General features: G+C 42.1%; 1 protein-coding gene across 3 annotated transcripts in view; it reads left to right on the top strand.

The window, feature by feature from the left end:
- The window catches only part of KCND3 (potassium voltage-gated channel subfamily D member 3), a 752,547-nt gene that overhangs the window by 695,908 nt on the left and 33,330 nt on the right, over positions 1 to 23,309 (top strand). For all 3 annotated transcript variants that reach the window (XM_082248475.1, XM_082248473.1, XM_082248474.1), the window contains exon 6: positions 2,863 to 2,955. In XM_082248475.1, the coding sequence (XP_082104601.1) occupies positions 2,863 to 2,955 (93 nt within the window). The remainder of the gene's footprint in view (positions 1 to 2,862; positions 2,956 to 23,309) is intronic.

The following is a 23,309-nucleotide window of genomic DNA, read 5'->3' on the forward strand; positions in this document are numbered from 1 at the left end:
AAGTAATGTCAGCCCCATATAACTCTTGTACTAGGATTTCTACTTCTCACTTATCAGGAGAAGATTCTGCTCATGGAGGTAGATTGGAATCTTAAACTCAACTGTTTAAGAATTCCTACTTTCTGTGTCCCTCAATAGACGTAAGTACCTAAATAATATTTTATTTCTTGTGTGAACTACTAGTCCCATCAATTTGTCATGTAATGGAGGTAAATAGGCAGCTATGGGCTTGTGATAGGTCTAGCTACTGTGGTGTAGCACTCTGATACTTGGATTGAGCCTAGTTAGCTTATCCCTAAATTACAATTACTGTTTGCAACCTGCCCTGCCTTTGCCTATCCCTGGCTTACACTTACTGTTTCCTACCTACCCTGACCTCTGTCTGTCACTGGATACTGGATTATGCTTACTTACTGTCTGCTACCTGTCCTTGGATTGTGATTACTGTCTGCCACCTGCCCTCACCTCTGCCTGTGCCTCGATTATGCTTCTGACTGCTTCCAGCTCTGACCTCTGCCAGTGTCACGTACCTTGTGGCAGACCCTGATGTGTGAAAGGGAGGCCTCTTATACAGCCCTGGCTCTGAGACCGCTGATGTTGCGACAGTGGTCGCAAGGGCTTGGCGAGGTATGAGTGCCTATAAGATGTCAAAGAGCCGCAGCAGTAGGTAGCAGGTGCATCGCCAGAGATGGATCAGATCGCTCGAACAGCGGATGGCAGCAGAGACAGCAGACCCCGTATTGGGCAGACTGCAGACGGCATGTGCTTAACAGGCAGCTGCAGGTGCCAGGTGCGGAAGACACTGGCGGCACTCAGCAGGTGAGGGACCAGCAGGGACCAGGTAGCATGCAGAGCAGGATGAGTTAATAATCGGATGCAAGATCAGATGAGCCAGGTCAGCAACAGATGGTCATATACAGGCATAAACAGCAGCCAGAGAATAGTCAGGAAACAAGCAGAAATCAGCAACAGAGAATCATGCAGATGAGCAGAAGGCAGAGAAAATCCAAAACATGCCAAGGTCAGGGCAGGTAGCATTCAAGCAAGGTCATGGCAAGCCAGGTTAATAACAGAAGTCAACATAGGAACAGATATAAGAACACAGGTAATAGCTGTATATCAGACAGCACTGGCTTATAGAACTTCTGCAGTTTAAATAGTCCCATTGGCGCCAATGTTAGCAACCAGCGTGCGCAGTTGCGTTCACGCATGTACATATGCATCTGCGCAGAGTTATGCACAGAAAAATGGGCAACTGCACATCTGTACATCTTTAGGCTTCATCTGTACTATGACTAGTGCCTTCCTGACAGCCAGATTCTAGATTTCTCCACTTACTGGGCTTTTGTCTTCATTTTCTATTGCAAACGTCTTCATTACCAAGAGTATCACTTTAATCTCTCTTTGTTCCTTCTTTAGTTGTGATTGGCCAGGGATTTTAGCGTTGCATAACAACTCCTAGGCAAACCCAAGTACTGGCAGGCCCATTTTTCTTAAGTCTTGCCTTAAAGTGGTTGTAAACCCCATTTATGAAATGTGAACTAAGCACATATATCTGTAGTGTTTACTTATCTCTCTCCAAGGCTCTGGATGTCGTTTCTCTCTGGTGCATCATTCCTGTGTTATCAGCATGAGTAACTTCTAACAAGTTCTCCAACACATGAGATAGCATGAGCTAAACATTTGCGTCGGGGAGGGTGCTTAGAGGGAGATAAGCATTGAGCTTGCCTATTCAGAACACAGCTCTGCATGTTCCTTCGTTTCTCTGCCTATGTGGAGGTGGGGGTGCCTCTTTCCTTCAATCAGCTCTCACACAGTGTAAGTGCAGTCTCTCCACCCTCCCCCTGCACTTTTGAAAGGGTGTAGAAAGTGAAGCTACACTCATTATCTGACCTTCTGTACTGGAGCAAGTAAAGTTTGTAGCTCTACAAAAAAAAAAAATAATAATAATAGAGTTATAAAGTAATTGTATGCAGGACTACTAACCTACTAACAATTATGCCACAATATAATATATTGTAGTGGACGTTAATATTACTTTTTTTTTTGTACTGCCTACTTCACCACCTCTTTCAGAACTTGTTTTCTAGAGTGGTGAATATACTATACATACATAATTCCTTTTAATCTCCCATGTTTAAAAAAAGCTGAAGAACTACTGGGTGGTTAGCTGAAAAATTAATGTTAAAAGTGAATTCCCTGTACAGATGCCCCAGTTCCCTATGTATAGCACTGGTCCCTAATAATGTACTGACTATTGACACCTCTCCTGCTGCCTGTCCTTGATTTAGTCATACTTTATGTTCAATGTCCGTAGGGTGATCAATAGAGGGCTCCACCCAAATTTTGCTATGAGGCCCCTAATCCGTAGCTACGGTATGTCCCTGACTGCAATAATTAGTGGTTTAAACCTGCCCAGAATTCAGCTCTAAGATCAAATGCTGACAACACCACATTAACAAAGTGAAGCAAAGGATAATAATATAGTTTTCATTAGCAGACAATTAGATGCTATCTGTTACCATGAAAACGAAAATGTCATTGGTGTGAACAACTAGCACCCCAGTGTTATACTGATTTTTGCAAATTGACTGTAATATGTCACCGCTGTGTCACAATGAGATAATAGATATCCACCAATGTAGTTCTGCACATATTCTGACAATAACTGCAGCATGGTATTGTCACAGTTATATTAAGAGGAGGGAGCCAGTTACAAAGGATTAAGTGGATGGATTATCAAGTATATATTCAGCTCAAATTTAACCTTTAGCTGTGTAAGTCACAGAACAGAACTATCCTGAGACTTTTTTTGTACAGTGGTGTTATTAAATGTATTAATGCTAAGCTCTGTTTATTTAGGGCTCAACTACAGAGGAGTCACACATTGGAAAATCAGCATCACTGATAGAAAGTCAACATCACCACCTGCTGCACTGCCTGGAAAAGACAACCGTAAGTAGAAGCATGTCTTTTAATGGCTGTACAACTCGCATATAAAATCAGCATGACTGTTTTCTCTTTATGTGACAAACAGCTATAGTTCCTTTTATGATGTAAACAAGAAGAAGATAGAATTATTCACATTTAAACATACAGTACAATATAACAATAATTCAATTTTATGCTTCAACATAGTCAATATACCTATAAGCCACGGGTCACTGTTGTCCAATACTTGTAACTTCAGTAGAAACACACAAGAACTGGCCTGTCTATGGGACACAGGAGACCAAGGAAAACACTTATGGACCACAACCATCAAGGGACTAACTGGAAATATTAATCTCATGGAGTCACCATGTCACTACAGTGATAGGCAGACAACTGGTGGCATGTGATGTGTTTGCATTACATGTGGACACATTTTGTGTTAGCATGAACGTATACAGTGTGACTGTTCAGCATTAGAAAGATATTTGTCCAACAAGACTGTACCCATTGTCCATCTGGTTAATGTCCCAATCTCCAATCTTGAGTTAAGGAGCTCCTTAAAGGGTTAACTCGCCTTTATCAAAACAAAACTGCCTATGCAGGTAGATAAAAACAAACTGTGCAAATTTGAGCAAAGTTAAATAATGCCCTTGCAATATTGAAGTCTTCCTCATATTCTATCACTGTGTTCCTATCCTTTAATAATTATTGTATTAGTAGTGGGAGTGAGGATGGGACAGGGGAGTTGTCCCGCCCTGTTCTTCAGAAGCAGTTGGTTTAGTCCGCCAAGCTGTGCGCACAGCTGCTTCTAGCCGAGAGAGTCAGTCCAAGCGGCGGCTGTCCTTCCTTCCCCGGTGATCTCTGTGTGCCCGAGAGCGAGCCGAGCCTGCCCGACACACACAGATCGTGGGAGGTGTTCTGGAGACATTATACAGAACAGTTTTGACATCTTGCTGAGAAGATTTTGCATTGCTTGCATACTGATTTCTTTGGAAGCTGTGTTCCCCGAGAGCTGATGAGATAAGCTGTTTGACCCTGCAGGGTCTTTGTATTAAGGTGAGAGGCAGAGAATGCCTGGTGGGGGGAACTTTTGAGTACTAAGAAGGCACACTGTATTGAATGTTCACCAGTTTGTTTTGGGCTCTTATTTCCATCATCTGCAACAAAGGACTTTTTCTCCTCCACATTTATCTGGCTCTGCATTTGAGACTATTTTACTTTTACTTTACTGTCAATTTAGGAAAAATCTGCTTTTAATATCATATTGGTGATATATATAGGATTGCGCTGCACTATTGTTAAATAAATATATCAAAGGTGTTTTGGATTGCCCTTGAGTGTCAGCTGCTGGTCCGTCATTTGTACATTTATATGTTCAGCGCTGAATTCTTATTTACGCTTGCTGTAGGTATAAATTTCCCATCCCTCCTAGCTGCTAGGACATTTCTAAGAGACGTGTGGCAACTTTGGCTCTGAGGAAGACGGTCCTCCCTCAAAACGCGTAAGCCATACAAGGTTGTGAGGACGAATATGAAATAAACTGGCGTTAAGCACCAACAATCCTGCGCAGTGGAATTTATAAAAATGTGAAATAGATATTATGAAGAAACAAAAAATATGTAAATAAATAAAAGTGTTAAATTTAGGGAGCTCCAGCATAAACGTGAAAATGTAACAAATGACAAACTTATATAAAGAAATATAATAGCTGTGCTTAACCAATTAGTGAATAATCCGTAAAATTATGCAATAAATATAATGCAAACAAAATTGGTGATAATAAATTATCAATAACCCAAGTGCTGTATAGTGCTAATGTGGCAATAAATAAATCTTATAAACTTTTGTGTGCCATCCATAGGTAATTATTTTTAAAGTGCAATAAATAAACAGTGAGATGTCACCATATATATACCTATTCCTTTCAGATAGTATAAAGTGCAAAGGTGCTATTATTGATTGCTCAATAAATAGATAGATAGTGCAATTGATAAGTGAATAAAAACCAGCCCAATGGCTCTAAAAAATTCCAACCTAAAAAAAACTTTTTTAAAAAATAAATAAATATATAAAGTGCAGATAAAGAACAGCAATATTATCCTGCAAACCAATCATACATAGATAAATGGTGAATAAAGTCCGTGCTGCAATGGTGCTGATACAAAATAGTGCAATTGTGCAATATAACAGAAAGTCTTTTCATGTGACTCTTAAAAGTGCCGGTGCCGATGCATACACATGTGCAACAATGTTGTGACCCTCCGCTTCGGTGTAGAGTGGTAAGAATTCCCACTTACCAGATGTGGTGGATTCCCGGTGGCGTACGCCAGCAGGAATCAGCATGAGCTTTGGTCACAGTTATTCCGGTCTCCTGGTGAGAGATGGGGGTCCGCGGTTCTTTTGCCTATATATGCTCAGGCCATAGAGGGAAGAAGACTCCTCCTAGTGTAGACGGTTCCAAACGTCTTTATTTGTTAAAAAACATCACGCCAAGTACAAGTATTTTTTTAAAAAAAAGATATCCACTGGATAATAAAGAAAAAAGGAAGAGTGGCTGGTACACCTTTAGCAGACTCGTAAGCCTTGCGGCTGTATCCTGAGTCCGCTCGTGTGAACTCGCACCGTACCCGGAAGTGGGGACAAAGTAAGGGACCAGATCGAGGCAGCGTGCGTTGCAACTTGAGGCATTTCATCATAGAAATGACGTCATCGGAACCGTCTACACTACGTATATACATACATGTGTGTGTGTATATATACCCCTATACACAAGTTCAGATGTTATGCCTGCCTCCAACGACGCCCAAAAAATGCCCAAAAAAACGCCTGCTACAAAAACGCCCAGGTGTGTTGTTGCAGGCTTTTTTTTTTGGTCATTTTTTGGGTGTCTTTGGAGGCAGGCATAACATCTGAACTTGTGTATAGGGGTATATATACACACACACTTATATGTATTTATACACATACACACATATAGGTGTGAAAGGAGCGAAGTCCTATGGCTGTTAATAATTTAATTAGCGCAGCCATAGGGTTCTGCTACTTTCACACCTATATATGTGTATGTGTATATATACATACATGTGTGTGTGTGTGTGTATATATACCCCTACACAGAAGTCCAGATGTCATGCCTGCCTCCAAACACATCCACAAAAAAGCCCTATAAACGCCTGCAACAAAAAGCCGGGTGTAAAAATAGCGAAGCCACTATCCTGCTCTACTGCAATTCTTACATAGTTACATAGTTACATAGTAGGTGAGGTTGAATAAAGACAATAGTCAATCCAGTTCAACCTGTGTAGGAGTGTGTGGCTGTAATCATCTCACATAGCCCTGAATGTTCTGATCCTTGAGATGTACGTCTAAGAGTCTTTTGAAAGCCACCATACTACCCGCAGAAACCACCTCTTGTGGTAGAGAATTCCACAATCTTGTAGCCCTAACAGTAAAGAACCTCCCACGTTGCCTGAGGTTAAAACGCTTCTCCTCTAATCGCATTGTATGCCCTCGAGTCCTCATGCAATCCCTTCAACTGAACAGCTTTTTTTCTATGCTGAGATCCCCATTGAGATATTTAAAAATTGGTATCATGTCCCCCCTCAGGCGTATCTTCACCAGGGAGAATAGATCAAGCGTTTGCAGACGCTCTTCATAATTAAGGTCCTCCAATCTCCTAATTAGTTTAGTTGCCCTTCTCTGGACTCTCTCCAGCTCCAACACATCCCTCCTGAGGACTGGCGACCAGAACTGGACAGAATACTCCAGATGCGGTCGGACCAGAGTTTTATAAAGTGGAAGGATTATAGACTTATCTCTGGAATACATCCCTTTCTTTATGCATGCTAATATTCTGCTGGCTTTGGCAGCTGCCGCTTGACATTGCATGCTATTGCCTAATCTATCAGCAACCAAGACTCCCAGATTTTTCTCCATTTTTGATTCCCCCAAGGGTTCCCCTCCTACAGTGTATTGTGCTTTTATGTTTCTAGTCCCCAAGTGCAAAACCTTACACTTCTCCACGTTAAACCTCATTTGCCAAGCCATTGCCCACTTCGTTATTTTGTCAAGGTCATTCTGTAGGATATCTGCTTCATGCTGTGCAGTTATTGCCCTGGCCAATTTTATGTCATCTGCAAAAACTGATAACGAACTACTGATCCCGTCCTCAATGCTGTTTATGAATAAATTGAACAAGGTTGGTCCCAGAACTGAGCCTAGGGGGACCCCGCTTACTACCTCAGACCAGTCTGAGTATGCGCTGTTTATTACCACCCTTTGGACACGCCCTTTTAGCCAGTTCCGTATCCAAGAGCAAACCCTGCTGTCAATACCTGCAGACCTTATTTTATAAATTAAGCGCTTATGGGGAACTGTATCAAACGCCTTAGCGAAATCTAAGTACACCACATCCACTGGTCTGCCCCTATCTAGCTCACAGCTCACCTCCTCGTAGAATGTTAAGAGATTGGTTTGACAAGAACGCCCATTTGTAAACCCGTGCTGGTTACTGCTGATGATGCTGTTGTCTTTAGCAAACTCTACGATATAGTTACATAGTTACATAGTAGGTGAGGTTGAATAAAGACAATAGTCCATCCAGTTCAACCTGTGTAGGTGTGTGTGGCTGTAATCGTCTGACAAACCCCTGAATGTTCTGATCCTTGAGATGTAAGTCTAAGAGTCTTTTGAAAGCCACCATACTACCCGCAGAAACCACCTCTTGTGGTAGAGAATTCCACAATCTTGTAGCCCTAACAGTAAAGAACCCCCCACGTTGCCTGAGGTTAAAACGCTTCTCCTCTAATCGCATTGTATGCCCTCGAGTCCTCATGCAATCCCTTCGAATGAACAGCTTTTTTTCTAAGCTGGGATCCCCATTAAGATATTTATAAATTGCTATCATGTCCCCCCTCAGACTTCTCTTCTCCAGGGAGAATAAATCGAGCGATTGTAGACGCTCTTCATAGTCAAGGTCCTCCAATCCCCTAATTAGTTTAGTTGCCCTTCTCTGGACTCTCTCCAGCTCCAACACATCTCTCCTGAGGACTGGTGACCAGAACTGGCCAGAATACTCCAGATGCGGTCGGACCAGAGTTTTATAAAGTGGAAGGATTATAGTCTTATCTCTGGAATACATCCCTTTCTTTATGCATGCTAATATTCTGCTGGCTTTGGCAGCTGCCGCTTGACATTGCATGCTGTTGCCTAATCTATCATCAACCAAGACTCCCAGATCCTTCTCCATTTTTGATTCCCCAAAGGGTTCCCCTCCTAACGTGTATTGTGTTTTTATGTTTTTAGTCCCCAAGTGCAAAACCTTACACTTCTCCACGTTAAACCTCATTTGCCATGTCGTTGCCCACTCTGTAATTTTGTCCAGGTCATTCTGTAGGACATCTGCTTCATGCTGTGCAGTTATTGCCCTGGCCAATTTTGTGTCATCTGCAAAAACTGATATCGAACTACTGATCCCGACCTCAATGTTGTTTATGAATAAATTGAACAAGGTTGGTCCCAGGACTGAGCCCTGGGGCACCCCGCTTACTACCTCAGACCAGTCTGAGTATGCGCTGTTTATTACCACTCTTTGGACACGCCCTTTAAGCCAATTCCGTATCCAAGAGCAAACCCTGCTGTCGATACCTGCAGACCTTATTTTATAAATTAAGCGCTTGTGGGGAACTGTATCAAACGCCTTAGCGAAATCCAAGTACACCACATCCACTGGTCTCCCCCTATCTAGCTCACAGCTCACCTCCTCGTAGAATGTTAATAGATTGGTTTGACAAGAACGCCCATTTGTAAACCCGTGCTGATTACTGCTGATGATGTTGTTGTCTTTAGCAAACTCTACGATATAGTCCCTTATCATCCCCTCCAGAAGTTTACATACTATTGATGTCAAACTGACAGGCCTATAATTTCCCGGGATATGCCTCTGGCCCTTTTTGAATATCGGAATCACGTTAGCTTTCTTCCAATCCCCTGGTACATCTCCTGTCCTAATACTGTCAGCAAAGATCAGGAACAGTGGTCTGGATATAACCTTACTGAGTTCCTTGAGTACTCTCGGATGTACGCCATCCGAGCCTGGTGATTTGTTTGTGTTAAGTTTATCCAGCCTTTCCCTGATTTCACCCTCTGTTAGCCATAGTGGCAAGTCCTGTGTATTACTACTAACCATACAGTCATGGTCAGTGTACCCCTCCGTTTCCTGTGTAAAGACTGACGAGAAAAAAGCATTCAGCACGGTTGCTTTTTCAGTGTCCTCTGTAACCATCCTCCCATCATTGTTAATTATGTGTGCAATATGCTCTGCTCTAGTTTTTTTGCTGTTGATATATTTAAAGAATTTCTTTGGGTTTTTTTTACTATCCTCCGCTATTTGTCTCTCAAAGTTGATTTTAGCCATCTTGATTTCTTGTTTACTTTTCTTATTTGCCTCCTTGTATTGCTCGAAAGTCGATACTGTGCCCTCTGATTTATACTTCTTGAAGGCCAATTTTTTTCCCCTAATAAGTTTTTTGACGCTACGGTTTAACCAGCCAGGTTTGGCTTTGTCTCTTCTAAATTTATTTCCCATAGGAATGCACTGCAAGATGCCTTTGCCCAATATGTTCCTAAAGCATTCCCATTTTTCCTCTGTGGTCAGGGATCCCAGGGTTTGGTCCCAGTTTACCCTTTCCATCAATGAGTACAATTTTGGAAAGTTTGCCCTTCTGAAGTTTAGGGTTCTTATGTTCCCCACTTGCCTTGTTATATTGTTATTTATACTAAATGTGATCATCCTGTGATCGCTAGAGCCCAGGTTGTCCTGGACTCCTACCTGCGAGATTAGGTCTGGGTCATTAGTGATCAATAGATCCAGGACTGCATTTTCTCTAGTCGGAGAATCCACCAACTGTGACATGTAGTTATCCAGTAAGGTTTCCGTGAATAGGAGGGCCTTCTGTGAGTGTGTAGTCCCCTCGTCCCAGTCAATGTCGGGATAATTGAAGTCCCCCAATATGATGACTGATCCCAATTTTGCCACTTTACTCATTAGTGCTAAGAATTCCAGCTCTACCTCCTCCCCTTGGTTAGGTGGCCTATAGCAAACCCCCACAATTACTTTCCCCTTTTCTCCTTCCCTATGGAGTTCAACCCACACAGATTCTAAATCCATGCTCATCCCATCCGTAATGTCACTCCTTTCTATCACCTTTATATTGTTCTTGACATAGAGACATACCCCTCCCCCTCTTTTTCCTACCCTGTCCTTCCGGTACACCGAATACCCTTGGATATTGGCCAGCCAGTCATGTGAGCGGTCGAACCAAGTCTCTGTTATTCCCACAAGGTCTATGTCCTCCTCATGTACCAATATTTCCAACTCATCCATTTTATTAGCTAGGCTCCTGGCATTAGCATATACCCCTCTTATTTTCACGGAAGTTAAGCGCAATTGGCGGTTATGTTTATTCCTGTTTGGTCTGAGATTTTCCCGCACAGACCTGCCAATTGACATTGTGGACCTACTGTCGCTGCTGACCCTACAGCTGCCTTCAGTCCTCTGCTCCCTCCTGACTGACTCTACTTCTGAGGCCCTTATCATCCCCTCCAGAAGTTTACATACTATTGATGTCATACTGACAGGCCTATAATTTCCCGGTATATGCCTCTGACCCTTTTTGAATATCGGATTTACGTTTGCTTTCCTCCACTCCCCTGGTACATCTCCTGTCCTAATACTGTCAGCAAAGATCAGGAACAGTGGTCTAGATATAACCTTACTGAGTTCCTTGAGTACTCTCGGATGTACGCCATCCGGGCCTGGTGATTTGATTCCTGTGTAAATACTGATGAGAAAAACGCATTCAACACGGTTGCTTTTTCAGTGTCCTCTGTAACCATCCTCCCATCATCGTTAATTATGTGTGCAATATGCTCTGTCCTAGTTTTTTTGCTGTTGATATATTTAAAGAATTCTAATTCAAACAAACTTTTTTTTCTGGTTCTGGACATGCTACAGAGCTGAAACTTCACAGGTACACTTTTTATACCCCCCAGACACTAAATCCAAAGAAATCTCTTTTTTTTTTTTCAATAATTTTTTCAATAATTGGCTCTCTATCAAAAATGACAATTTTTAAGAACTTTTTTTGTGTGATTAATAGTCCCTGGGGCATGACCCAGAACCCTAGGCACTTTTTATGGACATTTATTGGGTTTTAGGGCTTCAAAATTGTGTTTTTTGATTACAGAAGTTCGGGTCCCATTGATTTCAATGGGGTTCTGAAATCCGGGCCGAACTTTCGGGAAGTTCGGGTGTTTTGGTCGAACCAAACTTTTCAAAAGTTTGATCATCCCTAATTCTGACAAGGTTCCCTTGATGATCCCGAACACGGACTGACCAAGCCTGGCCTGATCCGTCTGGGCGGCGGACCTCCACTCGGTCCAAGTAGATAGACCGTCCAAAATTCCACTGAGTTTTCACTGACTTGAATTTTTCCAAGAGGTTGGCTCTGGTGGAGTTCCTGTGAGGCTTAGGGATAAACAGAAAGTCCCACATGGCTTCATCACACCAAGACTCTCTTCTTTCCTCTATTTCTAGCATAATCTCCCATGGAGCATAGGGGTAATCGTACCCGTATTCCATAGCAACCTTCCTCTGCAGTCACCGCTGCATCCTTGAAAATCTGGGAAGGGTTTTCTGGTTCCCTCTCCCAGCTGGAGAAAAAATTGATTTTTGTAAAATCTTACCGTAAAATCCTTTTCTCTTAAGCTCATTGACAGACATAGTCCTCCTTGATTAATATCAACTCTGGTTATACTGCCCTCTACAGGAGTAGGACTAGACAGGAAAGAAAACGTTCTGGCCACACCCTAGGGGCAGTCCCAGAGGGTATATCCTCTCACTTCCTGCTACAGCAAATCAGTTATGTCACAAAGCAGTGTTTTAGAGAATTTAACCCAACCCAACTCAAAAACAGAGGGGCGGGTACTACGTCTGTCAATGAGCTTAAGAGAAAAGGATTTTACGGTAAGATTTTACAAAAATCCATTTTTCTCTGTCGCTCATTGACAGACGTAGTCCTCCTTGATTAATATCAACTCGGGACGTCCCAAAGCAGTGCCACAAATGAGGGGTGGGAAAATGGAAATCAAAATCCAATCTAGAAGGCCCAACCGGTGCCAACTAGAAGTTTTAAAGGCTCATCAATCACACGATGAGACTCAACTGAAATTCCAACGGAAAAAAACCCTCGAGGTAGACCACCGGTCTCCTCAAATTGCGGCCTGCAAAACCTTGCGGCCAAATGAGGCATCCGCCGATGCCATCACATCAACTTTATAAAATTTTGTAAAGGTATGAACCGACGACCAGGTAGCCACCTTGCCCACCTGGACCACCTTAACAGGGAACGGAGGATTCCGACCCTTAATAGAATAAGCCTGTACCACCGTCTGTCTAATCCATTTGGAGATAGCCACAGCAGATGCAGGCAACCCCTTTCTGGGGCCATCCGTGATCACAAAAAGTGAATCCGTCTTACGGAACGATTCCGTAGTCTTCAGGTATACCCTGATTGCCCGAACCACATCCAAGGAATGCAACGCATATTGCTGAGGATGATTGGGCTTAGGACACAAGGAAGGTAGCACAATATCTTCATTCAGATGAAAATCTGAAACCACCTTAGGAAGAAAGGATGGCTTCGGATGAAGAACTACCTTATCCCTATGAACCACTAGATATGGGGAATGGCATGATAATGCAGCCAGTTCTGACACCCTGCGTGCAGAAGTGATAGCCACCAAGAAGGCCACCTTCTGGGATAATGTAAGCAAGGGAATCTCCCTGATATTTTAAAAGGGAGGTTTCTGAAGTACCGACAAACACCAAATTAAGATCCCAGGGCGGTAAGGGCGCGTGCACTGGCGGAGCCAAGTGCCGCACCCCCTGGACACCACGGAATGAGTAGCCCAAGGCTTCTGAAAGAAGATTGCTAATGCTGAAACCTGACCCTTGATAATGCTCAAGGATAGTTTCTGCTCAACCCCCTTTTGCAGAAAAGCCAAGATTCGGGTCACCGAATAGGTACGTGGGGGAAATTCCAAAGATTCACACCACGCAATATAAGTCTTCCATGTGCGACAATAGACTTTGCTGGAAGTCGCTTTCCTTGCTTTAATTAGAGTAGGAATAACTGAAGCTGACAACCCTCTGTCCTTCAGTACCTGGGTCTCAATAGCCAAGGCCATTAAAACCAGCGACTGTAAAGCACGATGGAAGATCGGTCCTTGAGACCGCAGATCCTCCCTGAGAGGAAGTCTCCAAGGAGCGTCCGCGACTAGCCTGTCCAAGTCGGCGTACCCGGCTTGACGAGGCCAGCTCGGAATTTCCAGGATAACTGGAGTTCCCTCCACCTCTATCCTGCGGAGAAATCTCAGCAGAAATTTGAGAGGGGGGAAGACATATATTAGCTGATACTGCCTTTACAGGCCGTTCAGCGCGTCTGCTGCGTCCGCTAGAGGATCGCGGGTGCGAGCCCTGTTGAGCCAACCTACCAACAGATCCATATCCGGGGTGCCCCAATGAAGGGACAGCTGGTGAAATACCTCTGGATGAAGAGACTATTCCTCTTGATCCAGAATCTGACGGCTGAAATAATCTGCCTGTCCACCTCCGTGATAAATATCGCGGAGAGAACTGGAACAACTGTTCCCCCAATAAGAATGTTGGCCACTTCTATGGCCGCCAGGGCACTCTTGGTGCCCCTTGGTGATTGACATAAGTCATGACCCGTGGGATAGTCCGATTGGATCCGAACCGGGCTGCCCTGGAGCTGCTCGGTCCAGTAAATCAGAGAAAGTCTGATCGCTCTCAGTTCCAACACATTTATCGGTAACCTGGAATTTATCAGAAGAAATTACTTCCCCTGGCTGAGCATCGGAGACCGAAGCCACCAGACCAGAACCTCCCTGGTCCGCTCACTCAATCGGATCCGATTGTCCAGGGAATCGGGATTCCGATTCCATATGGGAAGAATCTCCTCTTTGGATAATTCGGGTATGAGACTGGGCAAACGGTACTGCCTCTAAGGAGGCGACCATCAATCCCAGCCAGTTGACGGACAGCAACATCCGAATCATTGACTGAATCTTCTGGAGTTTTCTCCGCATGGAGAAACACTCTTGCCAAGGATGTATCCAAAATTAGGCCCAGATAGTTCAGTCTGGCAGACATGCATCCACTCTTCTCGCTTGTAGCAGAACCCCAGCTGCGCCTCCATCACTTGGAGCCAGCTGTCCCTCTTTGCCAGTCCAGAGAATTGTCCCGCTGTCTTATGCACGGTCAACAGTCCTCTTCTCAGCACATGTACAAGCAAGGCCCGTCACCATACTGTCTCCGAAGAAAGCTCCACTGCCCTTCCCAGCATGGCCGACTGCTATGTTGACAGTACTGACACTGTCACTATACAGAATAAATGTCCCGCTGTCGCATGCACAGTCAACATTATTCCATGTAGTCTTGACAGACACGCGACCCCCGGCACACCGATTCACGTGCCCCTGGCTGCCATTTTCTCCATTTACACTCACACTTTTTCCTGTTAAGCAGATACAGTCCTTTTTCACGAACAGAGGCATACATGTTTTAACTTAAGTGACAAGATTGGTGCTCCACCACCAATAAACCCATGGTGCTATTCTTTTTCCTATGTCGCACCACCACCTTCATAGACTCTTTTAAGTGAGTGAACTCTCCAGATTTAATTGAACTCCATTTAACTGACCTTTATGTTAGTCCTAACAAAAGTCAATCAAAAAGTAATCAGCACTTTTTAAAATTTATTTGGGATATTTTGGGAAGTTTTTTCACCACTGTTCCTCCTCAACTCAATTAATCATTACTTCACAATGCTCCAGGCTCAATAAAACCAGAGGGGGGGGGGGGGGGGGAATCAACTCTCTAACGAGCAGGGCCCTCTGATTCCTACTGTATTAAACTGTATTGTAATTGTAACGTCTGCTCTTAATTATTATTATCATTATAATCATTATACAGGATTTATATATCACCAACAGTTTGCGCAGCGCTTTACAACATGAGGGCAGACAGTACAGTTACAGTACAGTTCAATACAGGAGGAATACTGTACTGTGGAAACTGTTGACGCTCCATAAATCCTGTATAATAATAATAACTTCCATACTTTATTAATGTTAAAATAGGTTAAAAGCAATTAGAATGTCTTGTGCTGAAACCAACATGGCTAATCCACCCAATGTTCTCATCTTCTCCTGGTCTTCTATGAATGAAGAGCATGTCCACGTACATGATGACATCACTGACTCCACCAATGTTGGAGTGAATGCATGTAGACAGGTAGAGGACTATAAGGACATAAGGAGTTTTTCGTGATTCGGCACTGCGTGAATTTAACAGACAATTGCGCGGTCGTGCGACGCTGTACCCAAATAAAATTGACGTCCTTTTTTTCCCACAAACAGAGCTTTCTTTTGGTAGTATTTGATCACCTGTGCAATTTTTATTTTTTGCGCTATAAACAAGAAAAGAGTGACAATTTTGAAAAAATAACAATATTTTTCAAATTTTTTTTTTATATGAAATTCTCAAAATAAATGTAAAAATCAAAAATTTTTTAACATTTTAGGCCAATTTGTTTTCTGCTACATATTTTTGGTAAAAAAAAAATCGCAATAAGCGTATTTTGATTGATTTGCGCAAAAGTTATTGCGTTTACTAACTACGGGAAAGATTTATGTCATTTTTAATGTTTTTTTTTTTAAACTAGTAATGGCGGCGATCTGCAATTTTTTTGCGGGACTGCGACATTGCGGCGGACAGATTGGACCCTTGACTGACATTTTGACACTTTTGGGGGTACCAGTGACATTACTACAGTAATCAGTGCTATCAATATGCACTGTTACTGTAAAAATGACACTGGCAGGGAAGGGGTTAACTTTGTAAAAAGTAATGAGGTAATTGGCGCTGCCTAAAAAGATGTGTAGAAGATTACGGTAAAACCAATAACTTATAGCCCCCGTTCACATGCAAGCGATCCGACTTCGGGTGGCGACCTCCGAGGTCGCGGTGCGAGCAGCGTGCCGCGACCTCGGAGCGGCCGCCACGGACTTCATAACATTGAAGTCTATGGCGGTCGCCTCCTGGTCGCCCCAAAGAAGCTCCAGACCCTTTTTCTAAGTCTGAGCGACTTGTGTCGCTCCTATTAGAACGGGTCCGCAGCTTCCCTACGGGAGGCGACCTGTGAGGCGACCAGGTCGTCTCACAGGTCGCCTTAGTGTGAACGGGGGCTTATACAGAAGATACTCTTGTATATAAAAAATTTATATAAATATAAAGTGCAATAATAAAAACCAGTGCAATCACAAACCAATATATATACATATATATGTATTCTATAGAAACATAAAGTGCAATAGTGCAATACCAGTGCGCACACCACCAAATATGTATATATTTGCTATATATATAGAAAAGTGATTATAGTGAGGATAGCCAGTTTAGGGATCTGGCCAGTGAGCCCTTAATTATCCAAACGGAAAAATAGCTTGGTCTCCCCACTAAATAAATTGCTGTGATACTATGTAGTAAAAGAAATTAGAATAAAAGGTGCGATTGATGTAGTGAAGTCCGAAATAAAGTATGTAAGTGCAATATGGTTCAAAAAGGACAAAAAAATATATGTAAACCAAAGGGTATAATTATAAGTAAGTGATAATAAAGTGCTATTAGTGCAGATGGTCCAGATTAAAAGGTGTCAATCATGGGGCCCATGCTATTAAAAAGGTGAGATTTATAAATTTATATATAATTAATCTGTAACAGTGATCGAAAAATCAATCGATCAAATAAATAGAAAATGTCCATAAAAGTCCAAAGAAAGGTGAGCTGTGGCAATGATCAACTCCGTAGGTGATTTTCGAGGTGCTCCAGTTATTTAAGTGCTGGGTCTGGAGACAGTGATCCCCTCTTATTCCCAATCTCTCCCGCACTCACCAGAAAACAGCACCCCTACAGGGGTAACCAGCGTATAGGACACCGATCCACTATCCGGTCACAAGGTGTTCATATGAGCTGATCCCTCTGGTAAAATAATCCTGGAGCCGTGTGTATCGTGAATATCATATGTCAAGTGTACTCATAGGGAATATGTCCAGGGTGCCATAGAGAGAAAAGAGCCTCAGTTAGTGATGTATAGTTTAAAAGGCACAACCTTTATTAGTAAAATCAATAACGTACTCACATTTAGAAAGGTAAAACAGGCGACAGGTACTGTAGGGTCCGCGCGACGCTCTTTAGCGGTGACTTCCTGGACGCTTTGTTAACCAACCGACGGATCTGCGTTCCAACGATGCGGAAGTGACGTAGTTACGCTTGACGCGTTTCATCATCAATGACGTCTTCATTGCCACAGCTCATTGCCTCACCTTTCTTTGGACTTTTATGGACATTTTCTATTTATTTGATTGATTGATTTTTCGATCACTGTTACAGATTAATTATATAAAAATTTATAAAAGATATAAAACTTCCGCGCTATGTTCTATTTGGAAATAAGGATACGTGGGTGAACTCTCAGTGAGTATAAGTAATTGTATAAATTATATGTGATATGTAGGCTGCAGCCTCCCTAAATGATAGTCCGGAGACTATGCTATGAATGTACAAGAAAGGAGGGATGGTGGTGCTGCCTATAAAAAGCTAAATGTGGAGGGTGATCCTAGTGTTAAATCATCAATGGCCAAAAGTATAAAGTGACGTAGTGCTTATCCACAATAATAAATATCTAAAGATCACCAGATTAAATACAATTACTAACATCAAATGGTATAAAAATCAAAGTGCTGTATTTTAAGGTGCTCTTATAAAGTGACTTAGTGCATAAATTGGTGCTATATGTGATAAATATCAAACCATATGCAATACACAACGAAGAACATAAAAAATATATTACATTACATGCAATTATAAAGTGCTTCAAAAAGTGCTATAGTGTTTGGAAAACCCCAATCTACCATATGGTATGGTGTGGGGATAATATAAAGTGCCAGCAGCAAACGTTATTCAGTATGCACTGCAGAAAAGTCCAACAATCTGTATGTCACATGCAAATGACCACAAGCAAGTGAATATTCTCAAGTTGATATAGGTGACAACACTCTGGTGGATATTTATAAGGAGTGACCCCGTGGTGGGTGGTAAGGTGCTGGATGATTTCTCTGGTAGAAAGGCACACTTACCAGAGACACCCACCCCACACAGGGGTATATAGCGGGTGTATAAAGTGGTGCAGCGACCCAACAATGTCCTCTTTGTGCCTGGATGGGAACGTCCTACCGGAAACCTGGATGGTCCTATTAGAAGGTGTTTCCCTGCATTGGTTCCCAATGTGTTCCTAATGGCAGATGTGTTCCAAGGTACCCCCCGGTTTCACTCCAGATTGTATGCCAGAAAGTAATAAACAGGGGACATAGTGTAGTACCGTAAGGTAGTTTATTTACATATAATATGAAGAGGTACTCACATTTAAACAAAGAAAAACCAGCATGTAGATAGATCAGAGCGCTGTGCGGTCCACGCCTCGATCTCGTACCAAAACCGGAAGTGACGTGAGCCCGCTGTACGCGTTTCGTAGTCAATACGTCATCAGCAGCCTTTCTTGTACATAAAAATTTATAAATCTCACCTTTTTAATAGCATGGGTCCCATGATTGACACCTTTTAATCTGGACCATCTGCACTAATAGCACTTTATTATCACTTATTTATAATTATACCCTTTGGATTACATATATTTTTTTGTCCTTTTTGAACCATATTGCACTTACATACTTTATTTCGGACTTCACTACATCAATCGCACCTTTTATTCTAATTTCTTTTACTACATAGTATCACAGCAATTTATTTAGTGGGGAGACCAAGCTATTTTTCCGTTTGGATAATTAAGGGCTCACTGACCAGATCCCTAAACTGGCTATCCTCACTATAATCACTTTTCTATATATATAGCAAATATATACATATTTGGTGGTGTGCGCGCTGGTATTGCACTATTGCACTTTATGTTTCTATAGAATACATATATATGTATATATATTGGTTGGTGATTGCACTGTTTTTTATTATTGCACTTTATATTTATAACAATTTTTTATATACAAGAGGATCTTCTGTATATAAGTTATTGGTTTTACCTTTACCTTTTATCTTTTTAGGCAGCGCCAATTACCTCATTACTTTTTCACATTTTTAATATTGACTTCACAGTCTATATTTTAGGGGTAGGCAGCAGCCATTTTACTATTTATTTTATTATATATACTATTTTTCTCCATAGCGCGGATACTATTGTTTATTAAGGGGTTAACTTTATTAGTGATCCAGGGGTTAAGTGTGTCCCTAGGGGCGTGATTCTAACTGTCAAGGGGCATTGCTTGTTAGATTATAACAGAGACATACAATCCTACATAGCAGGATCGCATAGCCTGTATCATGATCTAAGGGATAATGACAGACGGATGTTTTTACATCAGCTGTCTGCCTTTCTCCCTCTCCTGCGGGAGATCGCGAGTGGCCGGTGGACATTGGAGTTGCCGGTCACACGCGCGGGGATGTCAGGGAATGAGCGGGGGCAGGAGCGCGCCTCTAGGCGGCGCGCGCTCGCCCCCTAGAGGCTCGTGGGCGAGTGACGTAACCCTAAGTCATTTTGCCCAGGAGGGACTGACCGCCGCAGTATGTAGTCGTGAGGCGGTCGGCAAATGGTTAATAATATCTACTTTCCTGGACCATAAAGAAAATAATCATGATTTATTATGTTGGTTGTTATAGGTATGAAGAGTAAATTGCATAATATATTTATATATCAAACAAACTTATATCAACGATATATTGGAGATGTAGCTTTTTTTCTTTCCTAAAATGCATGACTATCAACATTCCAAATAAACAAATTAAAATAAACATAAAATTCCCAGAAACGTGGAACAATGTTTGTTTCTGTGCTTTTACTAACTGGAGATCACTTTACGCATCGCCCTGTTAGATAGTCTCGCTTTTTTTCATTGGCAGTATTACAATAGATTGAACAATTTATTGCTGGCACAGGGATGTAGATCATTCTTTTTCTGTCAACAGAGGACCGGTTCCTTCTGCCTTAAAGTAAAACAGAAAATTCATGTTTACTTTACTTGACTAAAAGATGTATTGCTTGATATTGCTTTTTGGGCAATGTTAACCACATTCATTTATTGATAATTGCATATTTGACAGCAGTTAATGCCATACACCACCTGCAAAATCCAAATTAGGAAGGAAATATTAACAGGCTGACAAGACAGTAAAAAATGAATCAATTGAGAAAAATTTTATCTAAATTGTTGGACTTCACTCTGTTCGGTACTTTAAACCCCAGCACTATGGACACACGATTTGCGTTTCTGCGCGAGTCCTATGCTGCTCAGTGTGGTACAATTTTCAACCTATTAGTCTGCATGGGCTAAAATCGCTCTGGATCGCACATAAACGTAGTGCATGCACTACTTTGCAAAAATGCACTGCATTGGTACTGTGGTACCGTACAATCCAGTGCAGAAAAATGTTTGCGATTAGTGTTTGCAATCGGCGTTTGAGGTGTCGTTAGGATTAGATTGACACTGGCAGCAGATTGCACGCCCAGTGCATTTTGAACGTGGTGTGGGAAACGCACACAGAACACAGGCTTCTCACACTAGGTTCTGGTGGGTACGACCCCGTAAAAATAGCTGAAAGTCATTTTGTTTTAGGAAGCAATAGGAAGAAAAACAGCACCATACAGTCATACTGTATACATCATGTCCAGGTCTGAGATGCAATAATGTTGTTGGTCATTAATATGTTATAAAAATATATAGTCTTGGTAGTCTTTTTAGCATCATACACCCATTTCCTTTAGTGATTAAGAAAAGATAGCTATCGTTATGTGTTTAAGAAATTTTCATCAATTGACTACAATTATGTACTGAGCTGTTTCCAATTTTACATGCATTTTGTAATGTTGAAATGTTAAATTAAAATAAACGCACTGTAATGGTTCACCTTAACATTATTATATGGCATTGACTATCAATGCAATATAATGTTTTATGGTGCAAAAAAATTATCATATGTATGTGTCATATTATTCTTTACTTCAGCTTCTAATTTGGTATGTTGGAATGTGTTTGCCTGTGTATGAAAATAATTTGTATTTTTTTTCCTTCCCATTACACTAATTTCTTGCCAGAATGATAGTGAATTGGCTATGTGATATTTGCTAGAAATTGGCTCACTGCTGGTTTGAGATTTGTCTACCAAATATAAGCAAAACATGTATTTAGACAACAAATATTGGCAGTACTTAGTAAGAAAATTGCATAAAGTAAGCACGTAAAGTAGACATAATATATTAAAACAGATCTTTCATGAAAACTAGTTTCCACAATATAACAGGGACTATGTTGCACGCCTGTCTGTTTATCTACCAAATAAACAGCTAGCCAAATCACATTTATGTTGGTGCCCAGTGGGTTCCTTTCCCAGCAACAGCTTGCCCCATCCTGTTTGTAAAGCTACCCTGTATGTGGCCAACGTAATCATAGGCTAAATCACAAAAACACCCATCAAGATGTTCATGGTGCCCCAGGAGCAAAAGTTTAATAAGGCCACTGCTTAACACCATAAATCTTTCAGCTTTAAATTGCTTTAATTGTGAATATTATCCATATGTCTGGGGAACACAGAAAGGGCAAAGACAGAAAAGAGGGAAAAGAAACAGAGGGGGAACCCAGAGGACAAAGGATGTAAAATGGTGACCATATGATTAGACTATGACCATTAAAGTTAAATTTGCATATATCAAACCCATGGACTGTAGACCTTTTTTTAAAGCATTCACTGGTATTATTGATTATACTAGCAAACTTCACGATTGAGCTATAGTCAACTTAGTTGCCAAAAGAATAAAAAATATAATTTTTTTGTAGCACTTAGAACCTTCTCAGGTGGGTCATTCAGAAGAGCAATGCGTAGGGTTTGTGGTACTGGGACTCCTGTAACCCATCCTAATAGCACATTGACTCCAAAATCCTCTCAGTCTTAGGCATTCCCACCAGTTCTAAGGATGGGCTTTATGTTCGAGTCGACTCAAACATTGGGTGTTCGTGTGTTCGCTAAACACACATGGACACTCGCGGGAAGCTCGCCTGCTGCGATTGCAGTACATTAAGTGCTTGTGATTGGCCAAAGCATGCACCTGACCTGTAAGCTTTCGCCAATCACAGCACAATGTCCTGTCAGAGCTATGATTGGTCAACTGCAGGGTGCCTTTAGCCAATCATGGCTCAGGGGCTAAGTCCATGCCCCACTCTATATAAGGCTGCTGCTTACACAGCAACCGTGTATAGTGTGTGACAATACAGATTAGGCAGGTAGTTAGTGGATGGTGTGTGTTCAGACAGTTTAGTGCAGTCAGTGTAGTGTACAGGCATGCTCCACATTTAAAATGTATGGATATGTTGTAGTCCTGGGTCCCCTCTCGGTTCTCCCTAAGTTTGGTGTCTCTGTCACTTATGGTTCGTGAGCAGTGCCATGCCAAGCTGACCAAGATTTCCCATAGACTAAGTTGACCAGATTTTAAAATGAAATCCGGGACATATTTATTTTTTTGGGCAAATGGCACAGGACTGCATAATACACAGAGCGCTGGGTACAGGACTGCATAATATGCAGACCGCTGGGTACAGGACTGCATAATAAATAGATTGCTTAGTACAGGACTGCATAATACACAGAGCGCTGGGTTCAGGACTGCATAATACACAGGGCGCTGGGAACAGGACTGCATAATACACAGAGCGATGGGTACAGAACTGCATAATACACAGTGTGCTGGGCACAGGACTGCATAATACACAGAGCACTTGGTACAGGACTGCATAATATATAGAGCGCTGGGCACAGGACTGCACAATACACAGAGCCCTGGGTTCAGAACTATTATAGAGCGCTGGGCACAGGACTACATAATATACAGGAGAGTGTTAGGTATGAGTGCAAGGTTTAGAGGTTTGCTTTGCACAAAGGACACTTCTGTGCCAACATTCATAGCTCACCTCTGCACCCTTCTCTCACAGATTATCTCTGCAGCCACCTCTTAGCATTTCCCCCATAAACTCTCCATCTCTCAATGCAGCTGCATCAGCTCTGACCCTTACTCCCCCACTGCCCTCACCTGCGTACAAACAGACAACCCCCCCCATCTGCTCACCTCCAAGTCTCAGTCCTCCACACAGTTAATATTTGTCTCTGACTTTCCTCC

Source organism: Pelophylax lessonae (genome assembly GCF_965119305.1).
Source record: "Pelophylax lessonae genome assembly, chromosome: 2".
NCBI lineage: Eukaryota > Metazoa > Chordata > Amphibia > Anura > Ranidae > Pelophylax > Pelophylax lessonae.